The sequence below is a fragment of the Belonocnema kinseyi genome, chromosome 4, assembly GCF_010883055.1.
Source record: "Belonocnema kinseyi isolate 2016_QV_RU_SX_M_011 chromosome 4, B_treatae_v1, whole genome shotgun sequence".
Lineage (NCBI taxonomy): Eukaryota > Metazoa > Arthropoda > Insecta > Hymenoptera > Cynipidae > Belonocnema > Belonocnema kinseyi.
The window spans coordinates 90,014,189-90,039,462 of NC_046660.1; the positions used below are offsets into that span (position 1 = coordinate 90,014,189).

Genomic DNA, 25,274 nt, shown 5'->3' on the forward strand with positions numbered 1-25,274 from the left:
TATTTTTATTATAAATTGATCCCTCTAGACTAAACAGTGAAATACAATAAAACAGCCTTATGAATCCCAATAAAGAAAAGTTTTCAAATATCTATAAAATAAAATCTTATTTATTTGGAAAAAGAACACTAAATATCAGTAATTGATATAGGGCATTCAGTAAAAAAAGTCTGTAAATAAAGTAATGTTTTCATAAAATTTTCTTTTGGAAATCATTTGCCTGGATAATTCAAGGGAAAATAGAATTTCCTTCATGAAAGCAGTCACGAGCGAGCGAGTTTATTCTAAAGAATTTATTCGCAACAAAAGTGAAGAAGACGGCAAAGAGTTGATCTCGCTTATCTTGACACTTACACATAAGAGCGTCAATAAGCCGTTTTCAATTGCAGAACCTGGGAGCTCAAGAACTTTTTCGTAGCATCGACCACAAATACAAATCCAGAAGCAGACAAGTAAAAAGTCTCAATTTTCATTGATGACAGAGCTCCAAACTTATCACTTGCAAAGTTTCTGAGCTTCCGGTGACTGGTGCACACGTTCGATACTCAGAAGCTTTTTCTCGGCTGCTTGACTGCACGGCACAGTATTCGAGGAGACAAAAGATTTCATGTAAAAAGCAACTTATTTTTCTTGATCATAGTGAAATTTAGATGAGATCGTAAAAAAAATATTTTCGAAAATGGAATGAAAATGTTTGCAAAATAAATTACATGAACCTGCTATGGATAGATAAAATAAAGATAAATCTGCCAACCAAACAAGAAAAGTCGTAACTACATTTCGGATGATTCCCCTGCCATCCCAATTTCGGTTAAGTTGGTAGGGGACTTATCCACAATGTAGTTACTACTTTTCCTATTTTGACGGCAGAAATGGAGACCAGTGCCAAAAAAATGGAATTTAGTAGGCAAATACCCGCTTCTCTGTATATGATGATACCAGTATTATGGAAACCGAAATGCTAAAGTCTCACGTGCCTAGCATAAATATATATCTAGCTTATGGCCTCTTGGGGCCTCCCTTTGCCATAATGATTTCCTCATCATCTGCAGCTAACTTTGTGAATAATAAATAATGAAGATTTATCGCCCAAACGACATCAAGAGGATATTCTAGATGGAAAGAAGTCTTTGCCCAATAATGGTTTCGGAGGCTGAGTTATAAATTATTGATGGCATATTGCATCTCCACAATATGTGCAACAGACAAGAAATAAAGTTATATTAGTTCTGTATGTATAAAAAGTCAATTGTCAATATTAGAAGATGACTCGAATTTCAGAATTTATTCATAACATTTCTTTTCAAACTTTGATGTAATTTATATTATGTTATAATCATCCATTGTTCATGTAGCGAATATGAAGGCGAATAAGGGTATTCTAATTTTAATATTTTCGAATTGATTGTGATAACAACAGAAAGTTATTCTTCGATTTCTAAACAACACGTCTTTATTTTTATATATTATATATATTTTTTTTTTCCTCAGAAATCAAACAAGCTACAGTTTTGGTCACCAAACTATTCAGTCTATTCGCTCGGGAAATCAAACTCAGTTTTTTCGTCTGTTGAATTATATCTCCGAATATCTTATACTCGTATAAATTCAATGAAAATCAATCAAATTAACTGAAATTTATATTCATTTAAGTTTTATTACAAAAATTTTCATCGTGTAATTTTTTGAAAAATCGTTGAAACTAATCCTGTTTGAAAAATGTTTATACTAGCGATTTTTAACATAATTTATGTTCACTATTATTATTAATGAATTAAATTTCTAAATTATTAAAGCAAATATATTATATAGCTGACTAATCAAAATATTAAAAGTTTAAATATCCCGCTAATTAAAAAGAAACAATTTTTACAGAGGTTTCAAATTCAAAATTTATTTCACAAATTATGCTTCAATTATAAAGATAAAAATGTCCTTAATAAAATTAAAATGTTTAAGTGGAATTAATAGCAGAACTTTTTTCGCATGTTTATAATTTTGCAAAACTTAAATGCGACCTTATATAATGTCTAAGGTCGTATTTAAGTTTTGCAAAATTATAAGCATGCGAAAAAAGTTCTGCTAATAATTCCACTTAAGCTGGTTTTTATTATTAATATAATTCTAAAAATGTGATATTATTGTATTTTATAAATATTTCCTTGTTTATCTTATTTTTATACCTTTAAACGCATGATAAAAATATATAATTCTTATTTGATGAACAAAATCAGTCAGTATTTAAAAAACATCAAGATCAACAACATTTTTAATTGGTTGCACTAATTACAGAAATAAAAATAATAAAATATTAATAATAATATACTAATAATAAATAATAATACTCAATGTGTATAAATTATAAAACTTTCCAGATTCAGAATACAAGCTATATTAATTTCCAATATTTTGTATATTAAGATCCTAAACTATGTACATAAATTATTCTTTTGAAAAACTCAACTTTCGTAACTCCAACATATTGTAAGGTAGTGAAAAATGGTTGACTATTTTTTATTTTTTAGACTTCTTTACTTCAAAAAGCAAATCCTCATATATGATTTACAAATGTGAAGTCATAAAAATTCAAAGTCCTAAACCCGGATGTATAATGTGTTCCTTTTGCAACCAAGAAGTGTTAAGAAAATTGAAATTAAAACCCTTTAATATTTAGACGTCACACAGGTCGAATTTTTGTTTTTAAATAGGAACTTATACCGGAATAAAATAGTATAAATACTATTTTATTCCTTCAAGACTGATGAAATAGTATTTTATATGTGAAAACATGATTATTTCAATAGACAGGAGTTATTTTGTTTTGAATTGATTCAATGTTTATTTATAACAATGTCACAATCACCATGCTATACGCCATTTGAAAATACTTTATATAAACATATGTTAAAAATTAATACATTTTTTTTAATGAACTAAAATAGATTTTGTTTAATCTATAAAATAGACCACCCTAATATAGAGTAACTCTCATCGTAGAACGAATCACTCATAAAAATTTCCTCTTTGTCAGAAAAATGCTTTTTGACTCAAATAAAATATCCTTTTGAATGTAATGTTAAGAGGATTTTCATTTGTCTTAAAAGGAACCTTTTTGCAGCAAACATTATCCTTCTGCGAACAAACTTAACCTGATCTTGTAGCCAAATAATTATGTTTGTGTAAAACATGTTTTCACACTGTTCAAAACAAAATAGGAAAAAGGACGATGCTTTTGTTTCAACACAACTTTTTCTCTGGGTGTTGTATTGCTCTCTATAATCTTTGGAATATCGAGGTACTATTACCGAGTTTCTAGAGGTGTTTTAAAGTCCTCGTTAGGCAATATTTGCCTGTATCCTGGCTTCGTATTGGTTACAGATTCATATTAAAATGTAAATAGGAACGTTACTTCTTTGGCGCAGCAGAACAGTCAAAAGACATTTTCTACCTTTAAAATCCCATTAAAAATATCTATAATTCTAATGCAATTTTACTGATAAAATTCCTACGAAAATTATCGTACTTTTAATAGTGACTTAATAAAATTACACCACCACCACTGTATTAAATAAACAGACAGTAAAATTGAATAGAAAGGTATATTCGGAAATCTCTTTTTCCATAATGCAAGATATAAACAGCCGCTTGGCATCCGTCCAAAAACATGATTTTATGGCTGCGGGAACTTAATGGTTAGACCATCTTTCACCGAAACCGCATGGAAAATGTAAGGTTTGGCTTGGCAATATTTTAATTTGTTGCAACTATATTTACCAAAAAATGAACGTATCTATCCCAGAAAAAATATCGAAGCGTACTAAAAAATAAGCTTTTAAACCAAAGGCAATTACAATCAGAAGTTTTGGATAGAAAAAACTAACATCTTTACTAATAGTTTTGAGAATAAAGTTTGTCGACACTAGCATCATCGAACGCGCGTTACGAGACAGTCTGTTTTTATTTTCAGGGAAAAATAATTTGTAATATAAAACAAAAATTTCGAATAACTGTTTATTTTTTGGTTTATCCGTTTCCTTATTTTGAAGGTTATGTAAATTGAATTTTCAAACAAAAAATATAAACTCTCAAGAAAAATGTAATGATTTATATTCGAATCAAAAAAGGATTTTGATTATAAATTAAAAACAATTCAATTTATTCAAAAATGACTAATTTTCAACGAAAAAGTTGAATCATTTACCGATAAAAATTAATTTTCGATCAGTTGTATCCTTAATAAGAAAGTTAAAATATTTTTTAAATATACAAAACCGATAATAATTTTAGCCCTAAATTTATTAATTTTTAAGAAAAGTTTAAATTTTTTAACAAATACATGCATTTTCTATCAAGAACATTTACTTTATACTAAAAAGACGAATTTTCCACTACAATTATGAATCATCAACCAAAAAATATTGATTTTCAACAAAGTTAAAATTTCAACTAAAAATGTGAATCTTTAATCGAAAATATAAATTCTCGATAAAAAATGTAATAACTAATATTTTTATACAAAACGAATTTCACTTCAGATAAAAAAAAACCGTTGAATTCATAATGGAAATAAAGTTTCAACAAAATAGTTCAATCCTCAACCAAACAAGGTTTGAATTTTAAAACAAAATGTTGCAGTTTTAATAAAAAAATTAATAAATTTTTACCAAAAGTGATGAATTTTCACACCAAAAAGACCAAGTTTAAACAAAATTGTTGAATTTTCCACGAAAACAGATTTTTCAGTGAACAAAGAAAAAAAATCAAATCATAATTTTAACAGGAAAATAATTTTGAACGCAAAATACAAATTTCTAATAATGATATATTTCTTACGTTTTTTTGTTTATGTATTATTAATGTGTTATAATTTTCCTACGTCTGTAAAGAAAATTCATAAACATTTTTGAAGATTTCAGATATGTTGAAAAAGTAGATACTTTTAGAAAATGTTTTCAGAAATGTTCTAGATTTGGAGATCTAAAACATTTCTAAGAACACTTTCTTTATCTTTCATGATTAGAATTTTTTATAAATATAAAAAATCTTTAATGTTTTAAAATATTTTTTATCCTCGAACTCTTCACAAATCTACATTGTGTTTTAGTTTTTTTAAAACTTTTTGAAATAATAAAATTATTTTAGACTATAAAATTATTAGACCTATAAAATTATTTTGCAAACTTCCAAATATCTCTTTAGGTATTCGATTTTTTCCTAATATTTTGTAATCTTGTAAAGTTGAAGAAAGTTGTTCTTAAAAATGTCTAAATTCTTTTCTGAAATTGCAAGATGTCATTTAAGTTTGCAGATCATTGTCTGGTAGCAAAATGTTCATAACAGAATTATTTTCCTATATTAAAAAACCATAATAACTAATATTGTCTCTTTTATCAATTATGTTTAGCAACATTCATAAATAAATTTGATCATCAAATAAAATTAATCAATCAGGCATTTTTATTTCCTAAATTGATAGTGCAGAAAATTGTTAATCTTTATTATTAAATGAATAAATATAATCTAATTTAATATAAGAAAGGGGTAAAGAATAGAATTCTTTTCTCGTTTTTAAAACATTTGATCAAAAAGTTAAAAACAGAGTTCTTGCTTTCATTATTAAGGATTGATTTACAATTTAAATTTTCTCTTTTAGAAATAAATTCTTAGAAATAAAATTGCTCATTTGTAAATTGCAAATTGACCAAATATACAACCAATCACTTATTTATCGACAAAAGTCCGAGACTTCCGAGAATTTCATTTCATCAATTTTATTAGATAGGATACAACCAACGTTAAAAATTTTTAATATACATTTAATATACCTTTGCATATTAAATATAAAGCCTCTGTATACAAAATCGCCATTAAGAACCTATGTATATTAAATTTTATGTACCGCATGACACCGTTAACTGCAAAATGAACGAAGCTGAGAAAATCGACGAAAACTCTTCGAATCTTTACTCGCGTGTATCGCGCATTCTAATTCATTTTCTGCAGTTTTTTTTTGTTCTTCTTGACTAATTTGCATATAAACTTTTCATTTTTATAACTGAAAGGGTTAAAAATGTTAATTAATTATCTAAAATGCAGTTAGCGGTGTTTATTGGGATGCTGAAATTCAGAAAACGCCGTAAAGGGCAGTTACGGCTCTTTCCGAACCACGGAACTCAGAAATAGGCCGGTTGTGATTTAAGAAAACGCTGTTCACGGCAAAAGAATTTTGCAGCTTAAAATAAATACAGTACGGACTCTTGCAATTCACGAAAGCCCGAGATCACCGCCCGATAACTTAGTAAAGTCCGTAATTGCCCGGTGCGGCTTTTTCTCGAATTTTTCTGTGACGTATTCAGCTGTCCATGATTTGAGCCTGCAGTTTACGGTTAGTTACGGCTCTCTTCCAAATCACGACTCGCCAAATTTTGCAGTTCACGGCGTTTTTTCCAAAATTAAGCAATAATTATTCTAAAATTTATTAACAATTTAAAAACATTATTGTAATAGTCAGGTGCATCTTTTCTTCACGATTCCAACGATATAAAAAACTCATGTTTTGATTTTTTGCAGTTAATGGTGTTTTCTCAAATCAAGTTGCAATGGTGTTTTTTCGCATCAAGTTTGCTTCATAATTCTGCAAATTTTTTATACGAAATTTTGAAATTAAATTGCAAATTAATTGTACTTTTCGTCTTTAATTCTGTTCGCTTCAGGAACTAGTTTAAGTTATAAAGAGATGTATCAAAGGAACCCAGTATTCTTTCCTACCATAAAAGCGACTACAAATGGACTGTTGACAAAATGTTCCTCGTGTTGAAAAATACCTCAATCGCGAATTATCTCGCTATCGAATTATCTAGTTATCGTTATCTCGCACATGCACGTAACCCCCCGGTTGGTTTACCTTGTTGAGTACTGCACTCGCCCAACTCCTATTCCTGTTTCATAATTTTCAAAACATAAACTAATAATTCTCATTTTTAACTGTTTTTAATGATTCCATACGATATAATATTAGATCTGAAATCAACGTACCCGAAACGTAACAAAAATAAATTATACATTGTGATTTCACACGGATAACATTCAGTCCCCAATTCCCCTTTGTCTCATATTTTCTCAAATGCCCTTATAATCTACACATTTTCAAACATTTTCAAACATTTTCAATTTTTCCCTTTTCTTTTAGCTGCAAAATATTTATTTTAAACTATAAGAAACTTGTAACCATTCATAAATAAATTGTGAATATAGCTTAGAGAAACTACAATCCAGATAAAAAATACAAAAGCCAATTGTCGACGATATGCGCAAACACATAGAAAAAAAGAAAATCTAGTAAAATTGTGTAAAATATTATACATGTTTTATATTAGTTTTTTTCACCGAAAATTAGGATTTTCAAACAAAAATTATTTTTCAAAAATTTACGTTTTTTGGCTTTATTAGCATTTCATTATCGAAAATAAACATTTTTAAAGAAAAATCATTAGATTTTGAAGGTTCATAATTTTTTAACAATTTTAAGTAACGTTAGAGTTTTATAACAAAAATTAGTATTTAAGAAAAAATTATTATAGTTCCAACAAGATCCGCAATTTTTGAACATTTTCAGGTTATGTTAATTTTTCTCACAGTAAACGGTTATTTTAAACAAAAATCAATAGATTTCAAAGAATATTTACAATTTTTCAACAACTTTAGTTTATATTAATAGGTTTTACCTGAAATTAGTATTTCAAAAGAAAAATAATAAGATTTAAATCCAATGTCTGTCCATATATCCGTCGTACTTTTCTCCCATGACGAGAAGGGAGGGAAAATTATCAAGAGTAAGTAAAGTAAGATGGGGAAAGTAGAAAAAGTGATAGTAAGAGCGAGACAGTTGGGAAACTAAGGCAAATGAGGGGTGGGAAAGTAGGCGAAGTGACGAAAAGTGAGTGGATGTTGAGAAATTGAGGGAAAATGAGGGGCAGGGGAAAGCAGGATTTGGTAGAAAATGAAGGGGTGGAGAAGTAGGCGAAGTGACAAAAAGTGAGTTAAGGTAGGAAAAATTATTGAAAGTGAGGGTTGGTATTAAAGGGAAGGGTTTGTGGGGAAAGGGGAGTGTTAGCTGGCGATGTAAGGAGAGGGGGAAGTATAGGAGGAAGAATTTGAAGAAGAGAGGGGAAAAGAAAGATAAAGTAACGGAAGGGGATGAAGGAAAACATAGAGGGAGCAGGGGGAAGAAAGTATGGCCGGGGTGTTTTGAACGACTTAATTAACGTCTTAATAGGCTACGCAACCCTTTTTTGTAGGAGCGCGGCGCCTAGTTTGAATAATTTTTGTTATGCCGTATTAGTGATTTTTATTCAAAATTGATATAGCCAAAATAAAATCAATAAGTTTCAAAAAATATTTACAATATTCGAAAAATAATAGTGTTTTTTGGCCTTTTTCATAGGAAATCGGGTTGAAAAAACATTTGATTTCAAAAATTAAACTTACAATTTTAAACAAAATTTTAGTTGGGGTTTTCTAGTGCTTTTTGTCGGAAATTGGTAATTTTTAACAAAAATGCAAATGCTTAATATACAAAGATAATAAAATGTAAAATATGAATAATAATAATATACTTGATATATTGTACAAATATAATACCTCTGAATTGATGATATCAATTTTCATCAGTGTTTGATTTCTAGATTTATCAAATTTGTGGTTTATTCTGAAAGCGCTACTTTTATTAATTTTGCTTTATTACCCTTTTGGAAATAAAATACTCTTATTTTCCCTACAATTTAACTACTGAACTACTATGATCTCTGAAATCTGCATAATGTAAAATGTCTGCAAATACATAAAATGTGCAATATATTCAAGAAGTCTGGAGTTCGATATTAACAGTAGTCAGATGATATCGAATAATTACTTTAAACTCAAATTACATTCTGAAATGGAAACAATTCACTTAAATAGACATTTAGTTTCTAGTCGATGAAATATCCTGTCATTAAAGAAATAATTAATGAGAAAATTTAACTATAACGCTGACAATTATCTCAGTATTCATTTCGTGTCCCCTAATAACATGAAAATGCAATTCCGCTGCACGTTTATTCAACATTCAAGTCCATCGCGAATCAATTGATTGTTAAAATAGCAGAATTCCATTTCCCAGAGGTAGTAAATTTGAAACTAATCTAAAATAAAAACAAAACATTGCCATAGGAAAATGATGCGTCGGCTGACCTTCATTAAAATAAAATTTTAAATTGTATACACCAAAAAAAGAGTAAGAAGTAATTTTCCGTCAAAAATTAAACTATCCCTTTATCTGTATGTATATAGAAGTCTATCATATAATATCTCAATTTAAGATATCAAACTATCAAGAATCCCAACATAATTTGACTACCTAAAATCTGTATTCTATACAAATATTAAAGGTGTTAAGTCACTATTCAACTTGCGGAATTTCCGATATGAAACCCCCTGCAGAATCGCTTCAAATGCTGCGCCAAGGTGTAACGTAATTGTAAGAAACAAAGGGTCGAGAAATTTGTAGCGTGCAACCGTATTAATTTAAGATGATTAATGATATATATATATATACATGATCGACCATTCGGTCAAGTCCGTGCATCTTCGGATCAACTTTATCATAGTTTCCATGGTTGCGTTCGAAACTTCAAATGAACACAAGTTTCAAAACAATATAGGTTGTGTTGCATAATAATTGCAAATAATAAAAGTGTTTGATTAATAATGAAATGAGACATCTGAACTAAACATCAATTTTTTTCTGTGCCAATAACATTATGGAATGCCTGCTGAGTGACAAATACTATAAAATAGTAATCATATTCTGCGCTTCCCGTGGGCGAAGAGTGAATTATGTTTACCGCTTATTTACGGCATAAAAACAGGTATGTTATGAATAGACAGGATATGTTTTAAATAAAGTGAATGAAATATTTTACATGCGTAAACTTTAAATTGACATACCTGCATTTACTTACAGTGATTAAGGCAAACAGGTGAATCTGAACATAACAGCGAAATAATGACAGATCGGCCCGGCATGTTTATTATACTTTCGATTGATTATTCTTTACCAAAGAAATGTTTGGTGATTTTGTATGTCGGCAGCGACAATTTATATAATAATTACAAGTTAAACATTATTTCTGAATTTAATAATTGATTACCATTGTTTTTTTTCACAGATCGATCCTAGAAGAAATACACATCAGTAAATGCAGATGGAATTAGTGAATTACGGCTTGGTGTATTTCAATAAGCATTGTTGAAAAATCTTTATCTCCGGACCCTATCCCCAGCCTGGGGATTGATCAGCCTAAAATTAATAATCTGAGTCATTTTTATGGTATAGGCGTATCAAAAAGATATTTCAAAGCAATCTAACTTGCCCGGAGTTTAATTGATACAATTTTTAGAGATTTTTTTAATTTCAGAAAATGTTTTCTCTGGATCTCATCTCAAATTTGGTTTGATCAACCAATAAAGTAAATTAAACACTTGTTGGTGATAGGATTGTCCCAGTAATAAATCTAGAAGAGAAATTTTACGCCGATATTTATTTTTCAATTTTTTGTTAAATTTTTATATTTTCGAACTTGCTATATCTGGATCTGGTTTTCAAATTGGCATTTGATCAGCACCTAAAATCAATTTTATGTAGTTTTGATGGTATCGGTGTATCACAAAAAATCTCGAAGCAATTTAGCAAGCCTACATTTTAATTAATAAAGTTTTTAGCAATTTTATTCTTTTAGACAATGTTTTCTCTTTACGTCATCCCAAAAATCGGTTTGATCAACCACTAAAATAAATTAAAGGCTCGTTGGTGATAAGATTGTATCAGTAAGAAATCTAGAAGTGACATTTTAGGGAGGCATTTTCATTCCAATTTTCTTTTTAAATTATTCCATTCTCGAAATTGCTATATCTGGATCTGATTTCCAAACTGGCATTTGATCAGCCGCTAAAATCAATTTAAAGTCATTTTGATGTTATCGTTGTATCCAAAAAAATGTCGAAGCATTTTAACAAGCACAAATTTAAAAAAGTAAAGTTTTAGGAATTTTTTTATTTTAGAAAATGTTTTCTCTGGGCCTCATATCAGAATTTTGTTTGATCAACTACTGAAATAAACTAAAAAATCGCTCAGGATAGTAGTGCATCGAAAATAAATGTAGAAGCGAAATTTTAGTTCGGAATTTTTATTTCAATTTTTTTAGATATTATTCTATAATTATCTATTTTATCAGGTCTGAAAATTAAATTCATACATTATTCGCATCTTATCAGAAAATAAGAATGTTTGAGTGTAATTCAAAGCTACTCAAAATGTTATTTTTATGTATTTTTTTAGGCCTCGTTCAACTTTAAATTATGCTGTTAGAAGTGAATACACTAATTCTGTAGATTTTATTTCAGATGTTATCTTTTCCACTGAAGGTTGTCCTATAATAATTATCGATTGATCAAATGACCTAAAATTTCTCTTCTAGATTTATTACTGGTACAATCCTATCACCAATAAGTGTTTAATTTATTTTATTAGTTGATTAAACCAAATTTTAAGAAGAGGTCATTAGAAAACATTTTTTAAAATGAAAAAAATCCCTAAAAATTTTCAACAATGTTGATTAAAATGCACCAATTCTATCTGCATTTCCTGATGTGTATTTCTTCTAGGATTGATCTGTGTAAAAAACAATGGTAATCAAATTTTAAATTCAGAAATAATGTTTAACTTTTTAAAATGATTAATAAGTAATGATTGTTTAATTATTAATAAGTAATTATTACTTAAATTATCGCTGCCGACACTGTCAGTGATAAACATACAAAACCACCGAACATTTCTTTGGTAAAGAATAATCGATCGAAAGTATAATAAACATGCCGGGCCGATCTGTCATTATTTCGAGGTTATGTTCAGATTCACCTGTTTGCCTTAATCGCTGTAAGTAAATGCAGGTAATGTCAATTTAAAGTTTACGCATGTAAAATATTTCATTCACTTTATTTAAAACATATCCTGTCTATTCATAAAATACCTGTTTTTATGCCATAAATAAGGGGTAAACATAATTCACTCTTCGCCCACTGGAAGCGCAGAATATTATTACTATTTTATAGTAATTTTCACTCAGCAGACATTCCATAATGTTATTGGCACAGACAAAAATTGACGCTTACTTCTCAGTTCACATGTCTCATTTCATTATTAATCAAGCACTTTTATTATTTGTAATTACTATGTAACACAACCTACATTGTTTTGAGACTTGTGTCAAAGATACTTTAAAGGCGCGAAATATGAAAATACCCCTGTATAATGGCTTCTCCCCTGCTATTGTGCAATTCGGGTAGCATTTGATTCGCCATATATGTAAGCCCCAGCGTGTCCACCCTGTATATATATAAATGGGTTTTTGACAGCTTTGATAGTTTCAAATTATATGCGTCGACACAAATCACAATCTGAGCACTAGCGCTCTCATTACCAATCATGTAACAGTATGCCTAATTAATTATTTTAATACAGTATTTCATTTGTTTAGTCGTAGAGATTTCTTACTATTATGTAAAGAAATATAACACGTATATCATGTATAGAGAAAATTGATGCAATCCAATTAAGTTAAAAATACTACATAAACAAGCCCAGCGCATGATAAAGAACTAAATTTTTGCTCCACCTTAATTGACTACATCGGATAATTGTTGCGCTCGCATATCTCCGACGTCCAATAACCTTTTCATTATCATTTTATTTTGATGGTATTAATTTTTTTAAGAACTTCCTTCCACTTTGAGATTGCTACGTTGAATTATGTAGTGCTAGAACTTCCGTAAAGCTATTTTAGGGAATATTGTAACATTTTAATCAAGTTGAAAACGCAATAAGTGGCCTCTGGCTATTATCCTTTAGAAATTATTGTTTAAAATTTTTATTAATCAAGATAATAATTATTTAACTGAAGGTTATTTTACTCAAGAATTTTAAGAAAATAAAATTTGTAAAAACTGTGATCAATATTCGATTTTTGTGATAGGTATAGTTGTTGTACGAGGAACTCTAAGAATTGAATCTTTAAGTATTGAAACAAAGATCTTTTTTTAGGCGAAACTTAAACTATTTAAGTAATTAGATAGTAAAATTTTAGTCTATCGAAATAATAATTTAGTACAATAAGTTTGTTTATTCATGCATTGAGCTGCCATATTTAAATATGTAATCGACATCATAAAAATGATTATTAATTCTTGATTTTTACTTTTTCAAATAGTGTACTTATTTGTAACAAATTCTCGTACGAATTTTTAAATAAGTATATAAATCTGTTAAAGAATTTGTTTTTTGCGAAAAATTCATATTTTTGAATTCTTAGAAGAAAAGTGTGTTCGATAATAAACTGATACCTAAATAAAAATTCAATTTTCAAGCAATATCTTCTTAAAAACCTTATTTTTTTAAATGTACAATGTCCTAATATATGTATGATTATTTCAAAAATAAAATTGATAAAAAGTGGGAAAATATATGTTTTCATTTTTATCTCATCAAATGATTTTGTACCATTTGATACCTTAGTTAATCTATTAAAAAATGTTCATCTATGGTAAATCATTATTTGGGTTGCATAAAATTTCACTACTATTTCTCTTAAAAAGTAGTTTTCTAACTTTTACTGTAGACTGAAAGTTACTTAATTTTATTTATCATTCTAGGGAGCCGTCCATTTAAGGCTTTTAAGGGGGTTAAGGACGAAAAATCATAAGAATCCTTATTTTGGGGAGGAGTCAAAACCTTTTCGCAAAGATTTTTGGCCGTTTAAATTTATTTTTGTAATATTATGCAAATTGTGTCATTACTTGTTTTATTATTTCGTTATTTAGAAATATTTGATACCAATCCTTTTGAAAAATATTTCGAAATATTACTAGAACGTTAAAAAAATTATAAATCTCTTTAAAACTCATTGTTCTCTTTGAGATTCTTGGATAAATCCCTTCAAATCCCTTTAAATCTCCTATATTCTATTAAAATCATGTGAAATTCTTAAAAATTTCTCAACATACTTCGTTATTTCTTAAAAGCCTTTCAAGTCGCATGACTTCTTTTGGAGTATTTCAAAATCTCTCAAAATTAATCTTTTGAAATTCCTTTAAATCTTTTAAAGACTCGCTTCCAGAGAAAATAATTATTATATTCTTGATTTATAGAGTAAGAAATATAGAATCTTATATAATAAGTGGAAGGGGATCAAAAGAACTTTATGAATCCTTGCAATAGGGGGGAGGCATTTAAATTTTCAAAAATCGTCCTTACGTAATTAATGGACGTTCCCTCGATAATACCACTAAAATTAAGTAACTTTGATGAGTTTTTTCGGTCCCCCTAATCAATAATTGTTCATTTCACGCAAGAAGTATAAAAAATTGAAAATTTATTTCATTAAGGAAAATCGATACAATAAAAAACTGTATATGAGCCTGTAATTCTATAAGGAAAGGTTCAGAACACTAGTTAGTTAATTTGTAAAGTAATTGCAGTTAGTTGAAATTGATTGAATTCAGAATAAAGTCCTGTTTTTCGGTGGGATACTTATCTAGAGTTCGTTGTTCCTGAAATCACCCTCGATAAACTTTCACCATAAAAACTTTCGATTGAGGAGAAGTAGAAGAATAAAATGGAATAAAGAAGGATAAACGACGCGAAGCGACCTCTCATGTTGGATATACGAAAACCGATGAAACCGCAGTTTACACACAGCGGACAATGAAGAGAAAGCCTCAAGTACTCTAAATCACGCAAATTATCCGGAATCAAGTGTCCTAGCCCGGATAAGCAGTGAATTCCTGAATCGATAGACCACGGCTTCGTGTGATGTCAACAGAAATTCGCATCGATTCAAAGTAAATGGTTCAGAAACTGGAATCGACCCGTAGAAAGTAGATGGATCTGTTCCCATGAGCTTTGTTTTCTTTCTTCCCTCAACGTAGCAAAACACTGTTTTGGGAGTTTTGTCTTTTGACACCCACGAAATCTAATGACGTAAACAACAATGACAAAGGATCATTAGATAAATAGCTTTCCGCTGTCAGTCACTGACCCATACATTCTGCGGGCAATTGACTTTTGCACTGGTGCTTGGATTTATTAAGAGCATAACTGATCTATGAAATTTGAGAAGTAATTATACTTCATGTCGAATCTATTTTAAAGAGACATCGAATTATTGTCTCTATCCAAAAAAGATATTCCAGCAGTCAGTGAACTCTGATTCCTCGCGGATGGTCCATTTATTTTTTACTGACCCACATTCCAATCTTAATTGTTTCACTTTGAATCGATTCGAATCACTAGTTATCGCAATCGAATTTTTTTACTCTCTATCGATTCTTAATTTCTCTCGTCTAGTAGGCTTGATTGCGGAGTCTCTCCTTCGATACTCTGCCTGATCTCGGCAAGTGCCTTACAAAAGAGATATTTTCTGCAACGATACAGTAAAATTTGGATTTCTATTGTTCGTAAGGGCGTTCTACAAAATCTAAACATTTCATGTTATAAATGTTTAAAATGAGCTGCCATCGAAGCCAATGTGCCTGATAGTTTAAGAGTTATGATCTTATTTTATTTATTAGATCCTTAAACTCAATAGTCTAATGTAAATATTAAAAACATTCTTTTTAGTACTTTGAATCCAAAATTAATGGAGGGGTTGTTAAACACTTTTTTTTAAATAATAATAGTTTTTCACGTAGAAAAATATCGCACAATGATATCGCAAAACCTCTGTATTGAAATAAAGCGCAATATGATAACATACAAGCAGGTTCCGGAGATTTTTACGATGTTATAATGCACTAACATCGCTTAGCCACTACTAGAACGCTTTTATATATAATATAATAAAATAATAATATAATGTAAAATCTTACAATGTACGATATCACGATTTTACGCTATTATAATGTGATAATTGCGATATATAGCGCAGGAATTACGGTATATATTGCAATTCTTGAGATATCGTTTTCTCCGTGTTAAGAAACATTTCTCTATGAATTGGAATTTGCTGAATCGTCTTAGTAATAGTAAATATAGAACTAATAACTATTAATTCACGACGAAAAACTCAGTAAACATGGCTAGAAGTTTGCACATACATTTTCTCCGTCGGCGCCCTTTTTTAAGGTGTCCACGGCCCGAAATCTAACTATCGCAATTTTTGAGCTGGATCAAACATCCAAAGTTTTGTCGATTCTATAGAACAACAGAAAAAGACGAACGTAGAATTTTTTTCTCTCGAAACATTGATCTTTCGCGACATGGTGCACTTTTGGAAAAATAGTTTGAAATTTCATGAAAAAATCGTTACAAAATTGTTTATAAAAAACTATGCAATATAAAAAAAATCCTGCGTACGTCGCTGGAGAAAGCAATTTTAAATATATTTTAAAATTTTCAGATCGATCGGTGAGGATTTGTTCAAATTATGTTTCCGGTCAGTTAAAAAAAATTGATTTGGAGAAAAACGCGTTTAAAGTTGTAAGTACTCTTAAATCACCTAAAACACCTTTCAAGCAACAACAAAATTCGATTTTTTTAAAATTCTGCAGTGGTTTAACCCCTTAATTGTAAATACATTAATATGATAGCCACGAAATCATACGCTCCTAACTTCAGTTCATAATTTACGTAAGATGTCTTACGCAATTTTTACTTACGGTCTTTTTCGTAGCAAAAATTAGATCCCTAAAAAAATAAATTTTTCTATGATTTTAAGAATTGAAGAAATATTATCCGTAAATTCCTATCAAATAAAAAGCATCGGGGAAAACCTTCTGTACAAATATACTATTTTCAATTTCGAAAATAAATGAATAATCTTCAAATATAGTTATTTGTTACAATTTTTTACAAATTAATATAACAACTATCTTAATATTTTCTTTATTTATCTATATAACTAGTGAAACTAATAGTATTTGCCAGAATTAGCTGTGAATCATTATATCGAACTCTTCCCACTTTTCTGACTGTAGTATTTTTATTTGTACATTTTTCGCATTAGTGTGAGATAATTAAATTAAAAATTAAATAACCAATAAAAATCTGCAAGGAAAAAGAGCTAAATAAAAAAATTCAGAAGATAATAAATTTATTCTATTTTTTGTAAATGTTTTTCAATATAATAAATTAAGTTTTAAACAAACGGTAACTGAAAAAATTAATGCAATTTTTACCAATCATGAACAATTTCATTTTCATTTCCTTTCACTTTCAATTTTTCAAAATTTCAATCATTATGTAACGTTGTTGTGGAATGTTGTTTATAAAAGTTGTTTAAACACTGTTTATTACAATAAAACTATTATAACTGGAAAAAGCCTGTAATGTATCACTTTGTCTTAGACGATGCAAGAAATTCCAACTCATCAAAAAATTGGTTTCAAAAACTATTATTGTTGTAAAAAAAGTCTTCCCCACCTTTCCGCCAACTTTTTTTCTTAAGCACTGAAAAATGTTGTCTAACGCGTTGGAATATAGGGTTTCAGGACCTATTAAGTGAAGCTAAATGAAAATTGTGTTTACAGCAATTAAAATCTATTACAACTAAAGATGTAACAAAGAAAACGGTCTCGTTAATTAACGAATCATAACTTTTAAACTTCTAGTCACAGAGGGTTTAATGAACTTGGAAAAATATTGTATTAAAGGAAAGACTTTGTGCTATAAACAAGACAGACTAAAATATCAAAAATTAAACCCAAATAGAGGAGGTTTCACTTTATGACTTACATTATTCACTTATTTACTTTCAAACATCACCATCTTTTTATACTTGAATCCCACCTTTAGATCTCTATCTAACTCAGCTTGCATGCCCGAATAATGTAAAAAAGAAAAATATGTATGCGACGATCAATATTCATCTTAAGAACAAACAACCGAGTGCTCTCAAAGTATTCGGTATTCACGCTTGCAATTAGGGGAAAAAGAGTGAATCGCTCGGTAAACTCGAGAGAAATCGAACTTTCATCCTAATCACGCTTTAAATGATAATAAGTCTTTAAATTCTTGAAGTTTATTAATAAAATGAAGGCAGTAGGCTCTCGATAAATAAAAACAGGATCTTTTAAGGTCCACTTATCAAGTTCAGCGCTACGCTGGCAACTGAATGCTGCTAAAAGAATAAAAGTAACGAGATATTTCTCAAATAGATTATAAGTGCACTTTGCTGTATACTGTTAGATTAATAGATTCTATGTTCTCTGCATGCTTGTATGCAATATAAAATGTAGATAACTAGGTGTGTTGTATGTTGTAACTTTCGCCAACTTTTCTGTAAAACACACAAGTAAGTATGCTATTTTCAAGTGTTAAAAATGTAACTAGATGATTCTGTTTCATCCACCTGAGTGTTATTCTCGTTTACACTTAATCTTTTTTGTCTACTCTGTAAATGCGATGAATGCTAATTCGAATGACCTTTTAATTAATTTCGAGTATTGTCTGGGTATGAGTGAATCTGAAATGCGTGTTTTTCTATTGAAATAAAATTATAATAGTAACCTTAACAATGACAAGCTCAAGCTGCAAGTTAACTGAACCCTCGTGAGTAAATTTCCTAAGAGAGGGTAAAGTACCTTGGAGATTGAGGTTTATAAAAAGTAGAATAGAGTAATAGCGAGATTAGTTAAGAACATGAGAGATTATTGAGGACCAAAGAACGAAGCGTAGATGATGAATTTAAGAAATGTAAGAATACAAGACGGAGGGAAAGTAAAATACCAATAATCTTTCATCCTTAGAATAGGGGCTTTACCATTTCGAAAACTAATCGCTTTTTTTCGGGGAATTTCGCCAATTCCTCGATTCAGGGACATACTTCAATTGCATCATGTTTATGGTGGCAAGCAGCGTTGTACTCACCGTCGTGGTACTCAATTATCATCATCGAACTGCCGATATTCATGAGATGCCACAATGGGTAAATGGATCAAGCTACATATTTTATTACACTTTTTCTCTTATGAGAATGTTTCAAATCACTTCCTTTACTTAAGATTTTTTATTGAAAGCTCCATCCTTAAAATGCAGTCTTTTTATTTATTAAATTAACTTAACAAAAATTAGAAATACACAACATAGTAAAACAAAAGCCACTATATTAAGATGCACTTAACAAATTAAAGTATTAATTTTTACGATGCAAATTGTTTCATTTATTTTTTATTAAATTAAAATTTTCTTTCTAACCAAAGCTCATAGAATCCTGCGCATCATAAGCCCGTGTTAAAGGTCTTATGAATGTTCTAGAAGGACATTGCGAAAAAAGTAAAATTTCCATGCTTGAAAGATTTTCAATAGTATCATTGATAATTGGCATTTTTCCAAATTCTTGGATTCAGTTTTCAAGTCAATTTTCTTAGTATTTTGTAAAGTTAGATATTTTTAAAATTCTTTTTCCAAGATCATGCAAAAAGCTGAAAGTGGACCATGAAAATAACAAAATTAATTATTTTTGAAGTTATTAACACTTTTCAAAGAAATGCAAATCGGAGGTTTTTTGCGTACCAATAAATTTATTGCGCGCAATAAATTCTCAGAAAAGCAATAAAATAAATTTTTAAGAAAATGGTTAAATTTTCAACCAAAGTGATGAGTCTTCGATAGAAAAAATAATTTTCAACGAAAAGTGTAATAATTTTACATATATTTTATATATATTTATATTTATATAATAATTTAATTTTTAATCAAAACCAATTGGATTGAAACGAAAAATAAGAATTGTCAAGAATTTAGATAAATCTTTAACCAAACAGACTAATATTTAAACAAGAAAGAAACAAAAATTGAAAAAAGAGTTGAATTTTCAACTAAGAAAGATTTTTCAGTCACTAAAGAAATCAAATCTCAACCAAAATGTTAAATTTTCAAGCCAAAAAAAGATTTTTCTGCAAAACAGATAAGTTGTCAATCCGAAAAAATTAATTTTATACCAGAAAAGTTCAATTTTCTACCAAATACATAAATTTTTCAACCAAAAATAGAATAATTAAATTTCGAATAATAAATTGATTTTCAACCAAAGAAAATATAACTTCAAGGAAATGGTGACATTTTCAACAAAATAGATGACATTTCAATCACAAAGATGAAATTTCTATTAAAAAGGATCAGTTGTCGACAAAAAATAGATCGGGTAAATCTTCAGTTATAAGAATAAATGTTTAACCAAAAAAAAACAAAGGTTCAATAAAATAGTCGGATTTCAAAGCAAAATTATCTATCTTCAACCCAGAAGATTAATTTTTTAAACAAAAAATTAATTTGTAACAGAATAAATGAATTTTCAAACAAATATTTGGATTTTTAAAAGAATTTTTAACCTAATAGTTAAATTTACAACCAAAGAAATGAATTTTCAAGAAAATGAAGGAAATTGTATACGAATAACTTACATTTTTAACTGAAGAACTTAGATTTCTCACTCAACATGCAATAGTTTAATTTTTAGTTAAAATAATAAATTTCAAAAAAAAATTAACTAAATAGTTATATTCTGAACAAAAAAAGATTTTGAAACTAAGCTGATGAATTTCCACAAAAAAATTTCCACCACACCGTTAAATTTTAAACCAAAAATAATAAGCAAAATTGTTGAGTTAAAAGAAGATAACTTTAACTTCAGTTTATAGAAAATTCCCTGACTGTTAGGTTTTCCCTAACATTCCCTGCCTTTTCTTGGCCGGTTTTAAATACCCTGTCTTTCATTATCTTCCTGGAATTTCCTGAACTGTGGAAACTGTAAACATATGTGCAGGGGCGATATTTATATTAACCAGATTTATTAAATCTATCGACTCATCAAAAACATTAGACACCCAGGAAACAAAAATCCATTCACTTCTGTTGAATGGGTTTCGAAGGCTTTTGAATAGCGCATCTGTCACTGGAATTCCAAATTGCCGCCGATTTGTTTTTAAAGACTTTTAGTCGTTATAATTTTGTTGACTAACTTATATACTGTAAAAGACTAATAACTGAAATAGCAAAAGGAATCTAGTAGACCTGCGCATGAATTCTTTTAATCTTTCTATAATTTATCAATTTAAAAAATCGTGTAAAATATGACAGATTAACCCTAAAAAATTCGGTCTCTTTCAAAAATAAAGAAACCGATTCAAAATAACCTTACTTGAAATGGTCATTGCAGTGCATGGCAGATTCGAAGCTGCTTGAGAAAATGACCGATTCACATAGTGACCGAATTTTCTTTAAAGACTGAGAAAAATGGATTATACCCGGTAATGCAAAATATATATGTCAGGTATAATCTTGGACTATTAAGTATGGAACAGCGATCCAGATTATACGAACTAAAATGTACAGATATTAAAGAATAGATAATACTGGATAAAATCTTGGATTCTAATTGAAACATGAGATTTTTTAATTTATATTCTAAATATATTAAAGCCAAAAGTCTAAGATATTAGAATCTATAATCCAGGATATTAAAATCAATAATTTAAGATCCTAAAATATAATATCCAGGATATTACTAACTATGATCCAAGGTATTAAATCTACCGTCCTAAAATATTAAAATTCCCAGAGTTGAAAAAATCTAAAAAAACGTATTAGTGTTGTGTGTGTGGCAGGGAAAATAAATAAAAATTGAAAAGGGAATAAGGAAGTCAAACTTTTTAAACAAAAGCGAAAGTACCGTTTGACACAATGCTTTATTCAGTGTTCTTTTTGATTTTCAAATGCAAACAAATCTGGTCAATGATTTTGAGGTTATTTTATTTACCGAAGTGTATAGGAAAACCAAAAGTATTTTATATACTCTTGAAATTGATTGATTTTTTAAAAATATATACTGGTTCTACTCTTGAATTTTGGGTGACACTTTGTATTATTTCCTGAATAATATACACATAATTTACGAAACCTAGAACACGCGGAGCAGGACGCAGAGACAAAATGGACGCGCGCGCATGCCTGCATGTTTCATAATCTCCAGATTTATCGAATAAATATCTGAAAATTATAAGAATTTAACATCTCGAGATTATGTTTGGTAATATCTTCATATATTCGGAAAAGAGTATAGATTATACACGATATAATACTTTTCATTACGGGGTTTTATCCTCCACTTGTAAGATCCACTTCGTATAATCGATTTTTCTCAGTGAAACTAACCGATAAAGCTAGGGCTAGTATTACAGAATTTTTTGTAATTTTAGACCTGAATGAGCTGTACGTCTTACTGAAAATGTCTTAAATGTAAACAGTTCAAAAACTTTGACGGCTCTAAAATTTAATTTCTTAACGCTTTTTCCCTTTTTACAATTTTTTAACAAAAAATAATATGAATAGCTTCATTAAGTAATCAGGCCATGCAGAATTAATTAAATGGACGAAGGGGCTTAAATTGAAAGTCTTTTTAAAGAAAGAAAAGTGAAATCTGGATTATTAGAACTCAAGATCAATTGGTCTGATCTGCACAATTTGAACGCTTCGCTAAGTTTTACACTTGCCAAGCAAAAAGAGACGTACGTTCTTCATACGTTCTTGACACGTTCTCTAGATCAAAACGGTGTTTCTACAATGGCTGCCTTGGATGCTGGGAATGGGTCGTCCCGGTAAACCCATAACGAGGAAGACCATTCTAATGAGCAATCGAATGAAGGAACTCGAACTTCAAGAAAGGAGTAGTAAAAGCCTACTAGCGAATGTCCTAGATATCGATGATGACTTTCGTCATGGAGGTACCAACAGTGCAAATGCAACTTATATTCGGTAAGCGCAATATTATATTAAACATTTATTAATTAGTGTGATTAAGAAGAACTGTAATACGTTTGTTTTTATGTTTAAACCATTATTAGTAATTAAACATTTTGCATAGTGAATAAAAATTTCGTAGAGTGAAAACAGACTTTAAGTGATAGAAATGATTAATTTAGTCTCTATCGAAAAATTGAACAAAGCTGATCCTGGTATTTATTGAGTTCATAACTAATTTTATATTTAAAAAATATTATTTCTAAAGTTATATAATTCAATTTGTCAGGAGTTTATTATTTTATTTCTTCATCACAAATTTGCAAATTCAAGAACATATAATTACATGCATAAAATCTTCTGAAAACTCTAATTTAATTGATTGCTAATTTATAATTGGCAAATTTATTTTATGATAATAAACAACTTAATATTCCAATATTTCATAATTCATAATTCTTTTGAAAGACAATTAAATTTCTGTTCCTAGTCGCTGGCATTGTACAGTAGAAATCATCTGTTATAGTCAGCCACGTGGCTTATCTAACTGTCCTTTTCTACTGATATCAAGCCAGATTCATAGTCCATGCATCCGGTAATTTCTGGGGCGATCATTTGTTTTCTCTTAAGTACTTCATTTAGGGGTGCCTAATAAGGGATCAGGTTCATCGAACAGGATTTCGTCCCGGAATAAGGACTTTTTTTTTTGGGGGGGGGGAGTGCAAAAGGTGTAAAAGTGTTCTCATCAAAATTAAAGTAGATCAAATTTTGCGTAAAACCAAAATAAAAACGTTGTTTTATCGTTGATCGTCTAGGAATTACGGCTTTTCAAAGAAGCCCAATTTTTTTCAATTATTTGCCAAAAATCAAATGTTTTTTTCTTGGTTTCTCTATAGCTCGGATCTAAAAATGGTCGACAGATAAATTAAGATAGACGTAAATATCTCTAATTAAAAAAAACATTGTCCTAACTACAATAAATCGCCAATTAGCACCTGCGAAACGTGGCCCATTTCGACTTGAATAAACAGGTAAATGCCCAGAGTTCAGTTATTTGTAAATAGCTCGTTGCAAGGTTGTCACAGAAGAAAGTTCTTAGAAGATGAATACAAGAGGGCTTAATTATGCGTAAGGGAAAAAGAATAAAATGTACCTTGCCACAATAGGTCACAAGTAATGACTTTGCAAAGTGTACCCTTAATCAATTCGGTGAGCAAATCGCACCACGAAACAAAACTACGATCATTTTCTAAAAATATAAGATTTTAAGTCAAGTAATAATGATCAATAAATTATTTAATAATTAAATTATTTATATAATTAAACACTTTTATTTAATGAATATATGATTGTTTGAATAAATAAGTTTCCATCATCCATCAAATGTGCATTTTTCGGCATTTTTTAATGAAATTTCTATTAAGGACACTTATTAAAGATAAAAAATATATATTTTATCATTTTTTATCAATAAATAAAGAATAATTTAAATAAATAAATTTCCATCAATCATAAAGTGTGGATATTGTAGTTATAACGTCAGTCTTACCAAAAACTTCAGTTTATAAGGGAGGGTTGGGAGAGGGGGGAGGTAGAATAAAAGAAGCTAGAGAAGTATGCCAGGACAGGAAAGTATGGCGGCAAATAGTTAATAAAAAGAGTGCCAGTAGAGTGAATGGCGCCTGAAACAAAAGACCTTGGCCACTAATGGACCCAAATGGGGAACCATACATAACGACTTTGTGAGGATTTTCACTTGGGGTGATTACTAGAGAGATTGATCAGCAACCTGGGTTAAAGCAGTTTTGCGGAACGAACGTGTTATTTACATAAATAATACGAGAATTCTGGATCAATCTGAAAATTCATCATTTATAATTAATAAATAATTGTTTGAATAATAAATAAATTAAAAAAATTAAATTAAATTCAAATAATAAATTTTAGTAAAAAATGGCGAAAAATGCACACTTTATAAGTGATGGAAATTTATTTATTCAAACCATTGTTTATTTATTAATGAAAAAGATTAAGTATTTATTTTTGATCTATAATAAGCGTCCTTAATAGAAATTTCATTTTAAAATGCCGAAATATGCACATTTAATGGGTGACGATAACTTATTTCTCTAAACAATGGTATATTTATTAATTAAAAGTGATCGATTATTATTAATTTGATTATTAAATAATTTATTGATCATTATTACTTGACTTAGAATCTTATATGTTAAGAAAATTATCGTAGTTCTATTCCGTGGTGCAATTTAGTCACCGACTTGTTTAAGGGTAAACTTTGAAAACTCATTACTGGAGGCCTATTGGAGCAAGGGACACTTACTTCTTTTTGCCTTACGCATAATTAAGTCCTCTTGTATTCATTCTCTAAGAACTTTCTTCTGTGACAACCCCGAAACAAGCTATTGACTAAAAACTAAACTCTGGG

General features: G+C 29.2%; 1 protein-coding gene across 1 annotated transcript in view; it reads left to right on the forward strand.

Annotated features, from left to right (window-relative positions):
* The window catches only part of LOC117170665 (neuronal acetylcholine receptor subunit alpha-7), a 390,031-nt gene that overhangs the window by 358,153 nt on the left and 6,604 nt on the right, over window positions 1-25,274 (forward strand). The window contains exons 10-11 of the mRNA XM_033357593.1: window positions 18,907-19,016; window positions 22,632-22,843. Of these exons, the coding sequence (XP_033213484.1) occupies window positions 18,907-19,016; window positions 22,632-22,843 (322 nt within the window). The remainder of the gene's footprint in view (window positions 1-18,906; window positions 19,017-22,631; window positions 22,844-25,274) is intronic.